Source organism: Vipera ursinii, assembly GCF_947247035.1.
Source record: "Vipera ursinii genome assembly, chromosome: 1".
NCBI classification, from domain to species: Eukaryota; Metazoa; Chordata; class Lepidosauria; order Squamata; family Viperidae; genus Vipera; species Vipera ursinii.
The window spans coordinates 169,136,556-169,152,580 of NC_139512.1; the positions used below are offsets into that span (position 1 = coordinate 169,136,556).

General features: G+C 39.1%; 1 protein-coding gene across 1 annotated transcript in view; it reads left to right on the top strand.

The window, feature by feature from the left end:
* Positions 1 to 16,025, top strand: part of MFSD6 (major facilitator superfamily domain containing 6) — a 38,752-nt gene that overhangs the window by 5,590 nt on the left and 17,137 nt on the right. Inside the window, exon 2 of the mRNA XM_083350512.1 lies at positions 13,102 to 14,711. Coding sequence (XP_083206638.1) covers positions 13,159 to 14,711 — 1,553 coding nt within the window. The 5' untranslated portion in view covers positions 13,102 to 13,158. The remainder of the gene's footprint in view (positions 1 to 13,101; positions 14,712 to 16,025) is intronic.

The window sequence follows — 16,025 nt, forward strand, 5'->3', positions numbered from 1 at the left end:
TAAAAACCCATTCACTGGTTTAATCTCTAGACTAATAAAAACCCATTCACTCCATCTTTATATTTCTTAAAGCTACTTCTCTCTAGACTAATAAAACCCCATTCACTGGTTTAGTGTAATTTCCTTTAGCTTCCGGTCAAGCAGTGAGTATCCATCTTGCATTAAAAATAGTGCTTCCCAAATATTTTTTTCAATACTCAAACCTATTTGTCAAAGTCCTTTTTACTCAATGTAGTATTAAAACACTTTAAATCAATTTAATGTCCTTGTGATTGGCTAATGACACATGAACTCATTACCCAAAGAAAAAACACTTTTACCCAATAAATGCGAAGCACTGCATTAAAGGGTAACAAATGCCATCATCATTCTCCTTATGAAAAACAGAAAAGAGGACCTAGGGATGTTGCATAACCAGAGTGCCTCCTATATCAGCTTATGCTCACACTGAAATGAAAATATGCTGTTAGCATGAGATGGTTTTAATTGAGCAAAATTAGCAATTGCTATTGCCACGGCCATAACAATGATTGGTTTTCCCAAAGTTAATGCATAAACTTGAGAGAACCTGATAGTAGACAAGCACAGAATTGTTCTTTTGTCACATTGAACCACAACTTAGCCAACCAAGGTCTACCTTAATGTACTGCATAGACCCAGCATTGAATGTTGGTTTTTCCTTATGGAAATATAGAAGATTGGGTTAAGTTAACTATAGCTAAACATACTTATAGAAAGAACCTCTTGTGTAAACCATTTGACTTCCTGATTTTATTGTGGTAGAGAAGAAATAATAGTATGGTTTTCGCCCAGCAATATATTCAAGTTTCATGTTTAGTGTTGAAAGCTGTTGATAGGCAACAGAGAAGTTACTCATGTTTTATAAATTTGCACAAATGAACTGCAGTCATTCTCTGCTCACAACAGCCCTTTTTCGCTCTCCTTTACTATGGACACAAATAAAGGGTCAGGGATTCAGGTTCTTCATGTTAACCACAGTTTAAATTACACTAGTCCAGTAGTTCATCTTAATCAGGGGTCTTCAAACTTGGTCCCTTTATGACTTATGGACTTCAACTCCCAGAGTTGAAGTCCACAAGTCATAAATGGGCCAAGTTTGAAGACCCCTGATCTTAATTGTAGCTGTTGAAACAAATTACCTTTCAGAACTATAGTTTTCTTCCCTAAACTATCAGTCAGATTAACAAGAGACTATTAGATTCTGGAGACAAGAACAAGTGTTCTTAATATCAAAACAGGGACAGCTTCACTGCCTACTACCGGTATGTGTCTAGGTCTTGATTGCTATAATAAACAATAGTTGGGTCTGTCCATTGCATTAAGCTGGGATCTGCTTAATTATGCAAGTTGAACAAACTAAGCTCCATTGGGAAGATTCAACCAAGGTGCTAAGATGCAGACATGAGTTAGCACAATGTGTGAATGAGGCCATTGTTTTAATGTCATGGTTAAAGAAGTTGAGAAAGAGTTCAGCTAACCTATCTATCCCATTCTTTTATTTACTGTCAAACCTTTAATTAAAAGCTATTGAGAGCAAGTATATGCAATTAATTGACTTTTTGCTCTAAAGGAAATTATGAGAAACTTGCAATAAACTTTGTATAAAACTCCTGTTTTGGATATTTAACAAACACAGAATTTGAAGGTGTTGGTCAAAAATGGCAGTTGAAATATGCATTCTAGTGCATTTAGTGTCTGCTCCAGGATGTGTTTTTCCATTAATAGGGCTGTGTGCACTTTAAGAAGAGTTGGAAGGAATGGTTTGTACTTGATCCATGCTCCAGACCAGGGGTAGGCAACCTTGGCTCTTTTATGACTCGTGGACTTCAACTCCCAGAATTCCTGATCTGGCTGGCTCAGGAATTCTGGGAGTTGGTCCACGAGTCATAAAAGAGCCAAGGTTGCCTACCCCCTGCTCCAGACCTTTCTGCTCTTCCTTGAAAGACAGGCTGCTGTAATGAACAGAATTACTATGCTTCTGTGAGATTTCAAGCATTTCTTTCAAGCCACTTGCCAAATATGCTTAGTCCCATTTATAAGTACTCTTTATTATGAATGGCAGAAGGAGATTTTCTCCTTCCTAATACTGAAACTCAGGGTTGCACAGGAGCCCAGTTGGTTATTATACGATGGCAGTTTGTGTGCATCCTTACATGCCCAGTGTCCCTGATGCCTTTTTGTGTAGCTTAATGCATCGGGAGGCTGCCATGCTGTTAAATTACAAGTTAGATTCTAGGGACAGCTGCATCTAGCTTTGAGATAATATATAATTCCCTTTCTCTTCTTAAAGGTCAACCATGAGAAAGAAATTGATCCATTCCCATTTTTAAACCAATTATAGTGGTCTGATTCATATATTATGCTAAATCGGGATTCTGAACATGATCTTGTGACCAAGATATAGAGGTCTGATTGAGGTGTAACTTGTAGCCGTTATAGATTCGTCTGTATGTTGCTGTTAGAAGAAACCAGGCCATGTGATGATTTAATATTATTGTATGTGTAAACAATGCCATTATAGGTTTGAGTAACAAAGTCAAAGAGAAGCTATGAACTTAACCTGTATATCAACAAGGCGATTCAGTACTTTGGATTGGCCTTTATTTCTGGTTTGGTTACTTATTTATTGTATAATCTCTTCAGTGGGACTAAATCTTGCACATTTCAAATCTGCCATCAGATCAAGCTAAGAGCAACACCAGTGTTGGTGTTGTAAGGTCTAGTTGGGATTCTTATCTTGTTTTTTCTTAGGGGGCTTCCTTAAAATGAAGATAGATAGCATACTCCAGTAGAAAGTCTACAAAAAACACCAAAGAATATCGTAGCTCAGGTTTGAACTATGGCGTTCTTGGCGCTCTTTGTTCTCGGTTGTTTGCTTGTAAACATCTCATTTGCATGCTTGTCTAGCGTAACATCATCAATATGTTTGCATCTAGTTGGCTAATGAAATGATTGTGAGCAAATATGCAGGCTCAGAGAACACCAAGAACTCAGCGTCTACCATATACTAGTTGGCTGTTGTGTTATGTGCTCCTATAGAGAACAATACAATTTCAAATGAGAGTTCCTGTTTTGGAAGAGATATTGTGTCTTTTGAGGCCAGAGGGAATAGTCTTTCGGAGACCATCCTCTTACACACATCCCCTCTAAAAACAAGGCAGCATGTCTCTTTGCATTTACAACCCTTTTTTTCAAATGCACAAGAGATATACTATTATTTGTTGTGTCAGCTAATAAAACTTAAATTTAAAACTTACTGATAAATTATTTTAAACAGGTAACAGTTGTAGCTTCTTGCCGGGATGCACATGTGTGACAATTCCTGTCTTGGGTAATTTAACCCTGTGCAGTAGCTGTGGTTGTAATCCTATCTCCATTTTTATGACAATAAACTCTAGGTTACAGCATGAGAGTATATCTTCACAACGAGCGTAAAGGTGCTCATCATATTTAAGCTGTATATTGGTTACTGAGATTCACCTTGGGTTTTCCCCTTTTGTAACACACTGTCAAAGGTAATAATTGTCTTTTTCTACAAAATCTAACCAAAATACCTTTTCATCATCCAGTAAAGATCCCATGGTTAAGGAAGGGTTACATCTCAATAAGAGTGTGTGCAGAAGATCCCAAATCCAGTATCCTATCATTTCTAGATATGTCTTTCTGAAAATTTAATGAATCCCTTTTGGTCAGTATCAGAAAATACAGAGATAAATGGATTAACAATCTAATTCAAGACAGTATAAGGGAGCTTCTTATATTACTTTGTTTTGGAAAAATAATTTATTTACCTGGTTTTCTTCCCTGCCCACTATACCAGGGGTGTCAAACTCAATTTCATTGAGGGCCGCATCAGCAGTGCGGTTGCCTTCAAGGGGCCGGGTGGGTGTGGCCTGGGTGGGTGTGGCCTACTGGGTGGGTGTGGCTAGTGTGTATGGCCTACTGGGTGGGCGTGGCCAGCTCTCCATCGTTCGCATCAAGGGTGCCTATGGGGGCCTGGGCAGGAGTGGGACAGATCACAGGGTGCCTATGGGGGTCTCTGGCAGGAGGAGGGTCCCTGGGCCAGGGCCAAGGCAGTGGGGGCCTTTCCCTCACTCTTTCCAGGATGGCTTTGCGGGCCGCATGAAACCACTTCGCGGGCCGAATCCGGCCCCCGGGCCTTGTGTTTGACATGTCTGCACTATACTGTCTCTCTCCCATAGCAATTCTCATATTTAAGTAGTTGATATTTGATGTTTTTATTTAAATATCTTTTATTGCAGCTTGCAAATCAATGTTTTAAATGGTTAACCTCACTTCCTCCTTTACCTATCTCAGCGGCTCCCAACCTTTTCTATACCCCGCACCCCTAGAACGCTTCTGATATATTCTCGCACCCCTTACAAAAGTTTGAAATAATGGCAATGAATTATGCATATACACTATAATTTTGAAACCCCAAGTTTTCCCACCCCCTGGAATATCATTTTGCGTGCGCGCACACACACACGCACACACACACACACACATAATCGGTTGGGAACCCCTGATCTAACTTCAGTACTAACCAACACGTAAAATAACATTTAAAAGCTTACTGATCTCTATTGTCTTGGTTTTTAACTTTCTATTTAATTCTTCTAATTTTAATTGTTTTACGGTATCTTTTTATTTATTTTTTATCATATTGTAAGCTGCCCACCCTTGCTGCATTAGTGGGACAGGCAGCATAAAAATTTAATAAATAAATAAAGCAGTAAGGAGTAATAACATGTTTGAACAAATGAAAATAGGTAAGTTAAGATCCTAATAAACATGCAGTGCTCAAGGAAGGAAATTGTTGTGGTGAATTCAAAAGACAGGACAGGTTATGTAGGCACAGTAAATTACCTTTTGGCAGCTATGCTCATTTAAAACGAGTAAAGTGCACATTTACTTTCACAGCTGTGTGGATGCGTGTTGAAAATCGGTTTTGGAAAAAAAAAGTGGCTGACTGTTACCACAGTCAAAAGGGAAATGAGCAAGAGGATAACCTTTAGTTTTTGGTGTGCATTTGAAGGTGAGAAAAAATAGGTTTCCACACCAGTTCTCAGGCATAAATAACACTCATCTTGTTGTGTCTGAAGGGGCTGGCTGACGTATCCAGGTCCCTTCAGACTACTTCAACCAGTGACAACAAAAACAGCCTAAAAACAGTTTCAGAACATGATATATTCAGAGGAAAATTTCCTCAGGAGATCAGAATGTAAAATATGTAGTGGTTATATTAGAAGCCAGGTATTCACCAACCAAGGGCAAAAATGAAGTGTCAACAGGCTTATCCGATGGTGCTTCTGATCTGTGATGAAAGCTTGCAGTGAATAAATTTTTTGTCTCCTTTTTAATTCAGCACCTTCTTCATGTGGGTATTTTTAGTCCTTAAAAATGTGCTGAGTTACCCTGTTTGGTTTTAATCTATCTCTATTACTAGTATACTTTAAAGAAAGGCCTGGTTCATATGAGGAAAAAGACTTCAATGTATAAGTGTAATTAACTCTAAGAAAATTTTAACAGCTAAAAATGTTTTCTTTTGAATATTGTGGGGAAAATAAATTGAAATGAGAACTCTAAGAACAGGATCTATGACAAGGTGATCTAGATAACTAATTAGAAAAGAAGCTTAATAATGAGGTGGAGGATATTTGTAGATATTTAATTATCTTCTAAATTATCAAGAAATGTACTAATTTAAGGTTGATAAAAGAATATTATTGGAAGTAGAAAAAATCAAGGAAAGCTATGTGGAATATACTATAGAATTATAGAAACTAACTGTTATTGATTATTTGTAAATACAAACCCAGACAAAACAGTTTACCAAATATTGATGGTGATGTGTTTTATATATATATATATATATATATATATATATATATATATATATATATATATATATATATATATATAACACATATATGTGTGTGTGTGTGATGTATGTAATGTATGTGTATATATATGTGTGTGTGTATAATGTGTGTGTGTGTGTGTGTTAAAATAAAACATTTTTAAAAAAGAAAAAAGGAAGGCTATTTAAGTACACATGGGTACAATTTATAACTTTGCCATCAACTTGAGGGTCCACCTTGAAATTTGTTACATCATTGACAGAGGCAGATGGGGTGACCTGGTGAATTGTGATATAATAATAGGACCTCAGGGATATCAAGTAGTTGATTGGCAAATCACTAATTTCAGTCAGTAGGGGCCTGGAGGAGTGAGTGTTAAGGTAAATTTTCACAAATCATTTAAAATGTGGATTGATGTATGTTGCTAGAAAGATCTGCAAAACAGATAATTAATACCAGGGTTTTTATAATGTAAACCATTTTTTTCCAGAGGTTAAAAACAAAAACTACATATATATTTATTTCTAGGCCACATCTGCACTTGGAAAGAAAGCTCAGTGAGTTCAGTAAGACTGCCAGTGACTGTTTGTAAACAACAACTCTTAAATAATATTTGGCATTTTTAAAATGTTAACAATAATAATAATAATAAATCCATTTGCATTGAAATCATGCTGCTAATTTAGGCGATCACTGGATCACTTTGCTATATTAGGTTTACAGTTAATTATAATAAATTCTGTTGAGTAACCAGCCAACGCAGGAGCTTCTTTGAACTCTTTTCATTGGAGTAAGCAAGGCTGATTTCCTCCCAAGTCCTTGGAGGCACTCTTTGACATGACTTGGCCTTGTAAGGTGAATAAATGCCATTGTGCATAGCAATGGTGCTGATCCCTTTCCTCTTTCAGGAGGAAATCCGTCCCCTTCTATTGCTATTGTTTTCTATTCCAGAAAACAGCTCCCATTAACTGCTAGCTTTACAGCATGACGTCTGCACGAGTCAATTGATGTGTAGCTTCCTGGGTTCTAGCATGGCGGCAGCTCCAAAAAGCATATGGAGCTGAATCACGTGTTGGTACCACATGGAGTGTGTTGTTTATAAGTATGGGGAAAGTTTAGGAGATGTTGGCACCATGTGGTCTGTCTAGTTCAGGGGTGTCAAACTCAATTTCATTGAGGGCCGCATCAGCATTGCGGTTGCCCTCGGGACCGGGTGGGTATGGCCTGGGTGGGCATGGCCTACTGGGTGGGCGTGGCTAGAGTGCGTATGGCCTACTGGGTGGGCGTGGCCAGCTCTACATCGTTTGCATCAAGGGTGCCTAAGGGGGCCTGGGCAGGAGTGGGACAGATCTGAGGGTCTCTGGCAGAAGGAGGGTCTCTCGGCTAGGGCCAAGGCAGTGGGGGCCGTTCCCTCACTGTTTCCAGGATGGCTTCGCGGGCCACATGAAACCACTTTGCGGGCCGGATCCGGCCCCCGGGCCTTGTGTTTGACATGTCTGGTCTAGTTGCAGGAAAAGCCATTGCCACCATTTTTTTCGGAACTTACAAAACTAGCTAAGCTGCTTGGTAACAGTACATAGTTAATGTTGTTGGGGGTTTTTTGGTCTGCTTTATAAATGGGATTGATGGATGTTCAAATCGGTGGGTTGGATGAAGGAAACATTATTTGCCTGAGATGTCAGTGGTGATGGGAAAATTGACTAAGAAAAAGTGTCCTGAACAAGAGTGAGCATGAAAATGTATAGCTAAGAAACAAGTAGGAATGCTGACGAACAGGCTTCTAATTGTCTCCAGTGGTTCATTATGCCTGTGTAGGGCCTTAGGCAAAATAAAATTTAAGGGGCCCCCCATATTAATTTCATCTAATAATGCATCACAAATAATATTTAAACAATTTACGACAAATGATTGTCTAGCTTTTAACTGCACATTTTGTTCTTAATAAATTGTTAATACCTTTACAAACAGTGGTGTTTATAGTACAATGTATGCCTTCCATGATTAAGGAAGATGCAAATCACCATAAATCACGCAAAAATACAATTATATCATTTTACATGCATAGATATTTAATATTTGATATGTGTGTGCACCAGTATGGTTTTGTGTTTAAGCTCCCCTTTTTTAAATTCACAAAATGGTATGGTCTGATCTCATATGCAAATGAGTCTTCTATTGGTCATCAGGCCATTAAAAATTCAAATAATAACTGTGGAACATGGGGGGGGGGGGGAGGCAGAGTTGTCACATGTATCACAGGCCATGCTAACCCAAGGTCCCAGAGGTTGCTTTTGGAAATTGCCACTGATTTGAGAAAGGATATGTGAAAAAGGGGAATCAGTTTTCTTAAAATGTAATTTCGGGGCCCTTCTTTTGGTGGGTTGCCTAAGCAAATGTTGTATTTGTCTATGGTATAATTGTCTTGCTTCAATGTGTAAATATTCCAGGTATTTTGTGAAGCAAGGGCAATGTTGTTTTTCTGCTGCTGATGATTTTTTAAATAAAAGTAGAATATTTGGGAAACATTTGGCACAGATTTAAAAAGATGGCAAAGGACAACAGTTTGCTTTTTGGTAAGTGGAAGTTTTATGGCTGGCGGCCTGTCTAAAAAACAGGCCAGCTGTTTTTTGTTCTGAATGAAAAAAGGGATATTACCCTTTATTCTGTTTTTTTTTTTACTCTTTGTAGTCTGGTCCGATTGCCATGGGGATAAGAAAAATTCTACCAATCTCAGTAAAGCTCAGTAAGACAGGTGAATCTTTTCTTCTGTTTCTCATGAAAACAACAGTGGCTCTAAGTAGCAGAAATGTATCTTAGGCTTCCAAGAGGTCTTCAGGATGGGAATCTCAATCCCTTGTAGAAAATGTATTAATGCAGCTAAGTAGCACAGGTTCTAAAAGGCAAATGTTACTTCCTTCTTGATTATGTAGGAAAATCTGGGAAAACTACAGAAATAATAAAAACCCAAAGGAATCGGAGAGTTTTTCAAACCAACATATTTTATTAAAAGGCATAAGGTTATGAAAGCTACCTTAAACTAATATAGCTCTCTTCCTACAGTTTGTTCGATAAGAAATCATAAAGGCCCCTTCAGAGGTTATCTGAACTTTTGGTAATTTCATGGACAGAGTTATGGTGATGTAAGATGATTTCATATTTGCAGAATTTCTTTTGTTTACTTTCTTGTTTCTTTCAATACAGGTACTCCTTGACTGATGACCATAATTGAGCCAAAAATTTCTGTTGTTAAGTAAGACATTTCTTAAGTGAATTTTGTTCCATTTTACGACCTTTCTTGCCACAGTTGTTAAGTGAATCACAGCAGTTGATAAGTTAGTAACCCGGCTGTTAAGTGAATCTGGCTTCCCCATTGACTTGAAGGTTGCGAAAGGGGGTCACATGACCCCTGGACGGTGCAACGGTCATAAGTATGAACCAGTCTCCAAGCATCTGAATTTTGTTCATATGATCGTGGGCTTGCTGCAAAGTTTGTAACTGTGAAAAACAGCCCTAAGTCACTTTTTTCAATGAACTACCTGTACTGACTTTTTACTTCCATTTTGCAAGATCCCTTCCTGCTTTCACTAAGGCTCCCAACCTGTTAATATGGTTTTAGTAGGCAAGTGGAAAGGATGCCTTTAGGGAATTTTCCAGTGACTGAAATAGAAGGGGTTTGATAATTGTGATGAAACGCAGTAGCAAAGAAGCATCCTTCGAAGTCGGTGGTTGTGTCAGCCACCTGCCTCCTTTTTCTCACTCCCCATGGGGAAATCATGCTGTACTTGCCATGCGTGAAAAGCTAGAGGAAGTGGGGCACCAAGGGGACCAAATGCATTATTTCTGGTTGAGCCAATTGCATCCCACAATTGGAAATGGAAAAAATAGAATTATTTCTAGGAAAGGGAGGGGCTCCTAGCTGAACTCCTTCCTGAGTTTCCAATGGCTCTCTGATGCAATTCGTCTCTCCCTAATAGGAGTTCTTTCAGCCTAGGTTTATTCCCTTCCCTTCAGCTAAGTGATGGGGTTAATTTCAAGCCCACATCACATGGTTTAACAGCAAGTATTCTTCCTCTGAGGTCCATAATGGCACTCAAGGGTAAGCTGGAGGTCTGTTCAAGCACCGAATGCTAAATGCTTTTCTGTTAAACGCCATCACTTTCTTTATCTGAGCAGCATCCATCCATTAGTTGAAGTCGGTCATCTCTCTGTAGACAATCATCTGGAAATGTGTCTCTTCTTTTACACTTTCATATTGCAGCGTATGTAGCTAGCTAGCCCCTTGTTGATAACAGCTGAGATGGATGAATAGAAAAATAAAAAGAATAATAAAACGGATTTTTTTGTTAAAAAAACCCCTGATGTCCTGAAATAATGAATACTCATGAAAAATAAACAGTTGATACGGTAGCTCAGCTTTCTAATAGACTTTTTAGTTTAAATTATTGTTTAACTGATACATTGATTAATTTTCTGTAGACCAGCTAATAATTGACCACCCACGTTTTTCTGTGGTCAAAAAGCCAAGGAAATTGCTATGTAGATAGCAGCTGATATAAGCTCAGTTCTTTTGCAGATGAATACATTGACTTTACGTCACCTTTTGCAGGTCATAATAATAATGGTCATCATACTTTGCATTATTTCTTTGTTTTTTAAAAGTAGGTAGCAATATTTTTTCCAATGGATCATGCATATTTATTGCAATATTCCTAACATTTTAAAAATAACTAATTACAGCAATAGTTAATTTACTTTTGTGACAAGTATTAAAATTGTTCCTGGCTGAAATACGTTGTTGTTGTTGTTGTTTTGGTGGTGCTAATAAGCAAACGCTTTAAAAACATCAGCCTAACATTTTAAAACAGATGATTGATCACTGCAGTCTTATGAATTATTTAAAAAGGACTACGGAATTCTTTAGTCGATATAACCATGTTATCTAAGAGTTGTACATGCTGTGGTCCAAGATAAATTGCAGAGTGCACCAGAGTGAGAAAGATGTTCTAGTCTAGTGCTTAAAATGTAAGTGTAACCTAAAAAGGAATTTGTGCGTCACTCACCATAGCATAGAGTACTATATCATATAATTTATCACTCCTAGTAAATTATGAATGATAGCCTCAACCGTATTCTCCCTCCTAAGCACTAAATGGAGAGTCCTCCATCCTTCTATATAGCTACAAGGTAAAATGTCTGCTGAAATAATTATTTGTGGTCCTTCCAAATGGTTATATGGGAACTGTTAAAATAGCCTCAGTTATATCAGTTTATAATTTATATTTGATGAATTAGCCAGTCTGTGCATATTTATCTTCAGCAGCATCACCACACATCTGAGGTCAGGAATGTTAATATTCTAAAATTAGCAGGGGAACATTAAGGAACAACAAAGACCAGTTTCATTGAGAAATAGCTTACATGGTCATTTAAGAATATGAATTAACTTGCTAACAAAGCCTTATGGCAGCGTTTCCCAACCTTAGGAACTTGAAGATGCGTGGACTTCAACTCCCAGAATTCCCCAGCCAGCTATGCTGGCTGGGGAATTCTGGGAGTTGAAGTCCACGCATCTTCAAGTTCCTAAGGTTGGGAAATGCTGCCTTATGGGATAATACATCTATTTTTGGAATTCAAATTGTTTGAACTGGTTTTGTGATAATATAGATACGTGTGTGTGTGTGTGTGTGTGTACTTTGCAATAAATCTTTTGCTGAGCCAAGAAAAGGGATGCTCTTTTTGTCTAAAGCACCATCCATCCCCAAAGTGGCCAAACATTTTAAAATAAAATAAATTTATGAAAGGTTTCTTGGCTCTGGGTCAGGGGGATGGCTTTTCACTTCCTATCAAATGATCAGGTGACTTTATTTTCAGTGTTCATGACCACTTTTAAATAACTTGCTTTGTGGTTGTTGTGTAGTGGGTTCTGGAGAGCAGGAAGGACGCCAAGACGATGAGTACAACATAACAGCTCTTGATTAGGTGGAAGTGACTGTACTGGGGGATAGGGGTTACCTGCACTCTTATATATACCTGGCCAGTACCTGGCCAGGTACACAACCAACCAATCGGGTTGAACCTCTGTTTCCCGCCGAAATTGCTTCCCGCCAAAACAGTTACAGTTCAATATCTCCTGGTTCGTGACTCTTAAACACAGCTTTAGGTTTCCAATAAAGCTTAATACATAACAGTGGTCATTCCCATTCCCACTCCATTTTCACTCCCAATTCTCTGTTCATTTAAACCTATGCTTGCATGCAATTTTCTCTGTTTTGATTAAGAAGGAATAAGGTACTGGTGGTATAGCAGAATTGATGCTTTGTCAAGCTAAGCTAAATTTTATTAAGAGATTGCATGCTTTTATATATTGCAAGGGTCTCCTATTAGGAGACAATGGTAGCTAATTCCAAGATGCTGATTACAGTATTTACTGCTTCTATTTGGCTTCAAGAAGCAACTGGGTAAATAAGTTCATGTTTAATGCTTAGCTTTGCAACTACCACATGATTTCTGTTTTCCATAGTCTCAGAATTGCATTTGCTTCCCCCTCACCATATCTCCTCATACTGTTGCCTATGTGTAGACTAGTGCCCCTTTCTGTTGGCCAATGGAAAATGCAAAAAGTGATGTTCCATCTGGTGCTTTTGTTTCTGCACACCAGCCACTGTATGTGGAAGTGGGGATGAAAATAGCCAATAGAAACATCAGAAAAGAGAAGGATAGCAAAGGTACATAATAGCTAGACTCAAGGAGACTAGACTGGAGAAATCCCAGGAGTGGAGCAAGGAGAGAATGCCTACTGATCCGATGCTATCTACCCTACATTTTTGAAGGAAACTCAACATTATTGATTCCCCTCTGGGGGAATCAGCTAAGTTAGAAGTCAACCACCTCAACCAAGTTGATTTGCAGATGTCACATAAGATCATGGCAGTGGTGGGATTTAGCCGGTTCGCACCAGTTCGGCAGAACCGGTAGCTAATCTTTTGTTCCCAAGGCCCAGAATGGACTTCCAGAAGCGGCATCCACACAGAGAACCAGCTGTTCACTGGATCGTGGAGATCTAGGAGTGGTACTGATCTCAGATTAATTCAGATTTTATATATGTAGGCCATAGCGAGAAGGGAAATATTTTGGCCTTTGAGATGATACCATTCTTCCTCTCAAATATTTAAGTACTGTCCTATCATAACTGCTGACTTTTTTTGTGTGTCTACAGGCTCCTTGAACTGAAGTCTGGAGAATCACATGCATATCTCATGCTTACAGTGAAATCATGGCAACCAATGATAAAGTAGCCATCTTAACTGATGATGAAGAAGAGCAGAAGAGAAAATATGTGCTTGCTGACCCTTTCAGTGAGATCCCTAAGGAGCAAGATCTCCAAACCCAAAGTGATACTCCTTCAACTGAGACCACTACTATTCCAGACGAAGAGCTTGACTGGCTTGAAAGACACTGCGTGAAAGTGAATAATGATCTCTTGATCTCAAAAGTTTTTTATTTTTTCTTTTATGCTGCTTATGGTTCCCTGTACCCATTGCTTCCTGTATACTACAAACAACTAGGCATGACTCCCAGCCAGAGCGGACTCCTGGTAGGGATTAGATACTTCATTGAATTTTGCAGCGCTCCGTTTTGGGGAGTGGTAGCAGATCGCTTTAAAAAGGGGAAAGTTGTTCTTCTCTTCTCCCTTTTATGCTGGGTGCTGTTTAACGTGGGAATTGGATTTGTTAAGCCAGCAACCTTAAGGTGTGTAATAAAGAAACCTATTCCTGTTCTCCCTACCAATGTCAGTCACCTTACAGCAGCATCTCCGCAGAATATCTCCATTTCTTCCATCATGCCCACTCTGGGAAGTATGATAACAAAGGGCCGAGAGAAAAGAGGTTTGCTGACTTACAGCTTGCCAACTCTGAGCTCAGCTTTGCCCACGAATTCAAAAACTACCTTTTCTCCAACTATCCAAAATGGAGCTAGGAAGCGTGCTTTAAAAGAAGAAGAGGGTGCAACTGTTGCCAGTGCACCAAAAGGTATTGTTACTGCGGGTCTGTTGGGAAACACCAGCCACACAACAGCATCACCTGCAGTCACCACAAAAACAGCCCCTCCTGCCCATTTTGTTCTTGTATATGATCATGAGGAGGTTGAAGCGATCTTCTTGCTCATCCTCCTTGTCGTGATTGTGGGAGAGTTTTTCAGTGCCTCCTCAGTCACTATAGTGGACACCGTGACACTGCAGTATCTTGACAAACACCGGGACCGTTATGGGCTACAACGAATGTGGGGGTCTCTGGGCTGGGGACTGGCCATGCTGTCGGTAGGCATTGGCATTGACTCTACCCGTATTGATGTGCTCATTGAAGGCCAAGGCTGTAAGGCTCCAGACTACAAGAACTACAGGATTGTTTTCATAGTCTTTGGAGTCTTGATGACACTCTCTTTGATTGTGGCCACCCAGTTCAGGTTCCGGTACAATCACTACAAGCAAGAGGAAAACCAAAGCACTGAGCCAGAGGATTCCCGCATGGACCGAAATTCCTCCACAGATTCCTCCCACGACACTCAGAGTGATACAAGCCAGTCCCAGTCTTTTAATTTTTGGCACTTGATTAAGCTGCTCTGCACTATCCAGTATGGCTCAGTGCTGTTTGTGGCATGGTTTATGGGTTTTGGATATGGCTTTGTGTTCACCTTCCTTTATTGGCACCTGGAAGATCTGAATGGCACCACCACGCTTTTTGGAGTTTGCTCTATTTTAAGTCACATCTCTGAAGTGACGGCATATTTCTTCAGCCACAAGCTGATTGAGCTGATTGGTCACATCAGGTAAGCCAAAGCTATAAGCATGCTAGAACAGCAATAGGCAGTGCTGTGTTGAGAACCCAGATGGTTCATTTTGCAATTTGCACATTCTTGCACATTAAGATACATAAAAATTCTGCTTAGTGACATACACTGAACAAGTACAGAACAAAGAACTACCATGTCCTGTTCGTGTAAGCTAAACAATTATTTCTTACAATAAGTCATGGATCTGCAAAATTAGCTCTTCCAGGAAGTGTAAACCTATATAGAGCCATCCTTTATAAATCACTTTCAGTCATTCAAAGCAATTCTAAATATTTTTTTCTAGCTGTAATTTTTAATTCTCAGAATACTTAATTTCTTTATGTCTCGGATGAGGATGAGGTATGGAAAGATTATCTTACTTAATGCTGCTGTACCTAGTAAGTTCCTAGTACCTAGGTGAACTCTTGCTATATAAGAAGTAGCCAAATGCTGAAATTTACCACTGGGCCGTCTCAATCAATTCCCCCCCCCCCTCGATATCTGGAAATGCAGTTAAGTGAGGCATCATGAGACTGTACTGTACATAGTTTTATGTTATTTTTCTGGCGATCATTAAGCGGAACATCACATGTTTGCTATTTGCAACCTTCCTTGCCTGCTTGCCCCATTGATTTTGCTTTTCAGAAGCCGGTTGGTAGATCACAAATGGGGATCATGTGACTTCAGGAAGCTGCAACCGTTGAAAATACATGACAGCTGCCAAGCACCTGAATCATGATCACGTAGAGAACCAACCTAGAACTAAGGAGAAATTTCTGGCAGTTAGAACAATTAATCAGTGGCCTGGTTTGCCTTCAGAAGCTGTGGGTGCTCCATCACTGGAGGTTTTTAAGAAGAGACTGGACAGCCATTTGTCTGGAATGGTATAGGCTCAAACGGGAGGTTTGACTAGAAGACCTCCAAGGGCCCTTCCAAGTCTGTTATTCTGACTTCAGTATCTTACCTGTTACGGTTCAAGTAAAATATAACTTTTTAAATAAGTGCAGTCTTGGTAAGTCTTAATGATAACTGTAAATATGTATGTTTGAAACTACTTTTTTAAAAAAATCTGAAAATAAGAGAAGTTGTGAAGGGGACAGTCATTGGATGACATAACCTGAGTGCTACGGGAGAAAGTTTTTCAAAATAAGGTCATTTGAGCCTGGTCATTTGCGCCTGGAGCGAGAACTCTAGATTGATTTGATTTTTTGTTCAATCATCTGTTGGTTTGTTTAATTGTCATTAGTTTGGTCTTCTTTTCATTTAATTTTACTCCCAGTTTTTCACTGTGCTCTTTGACTTATAGCACTG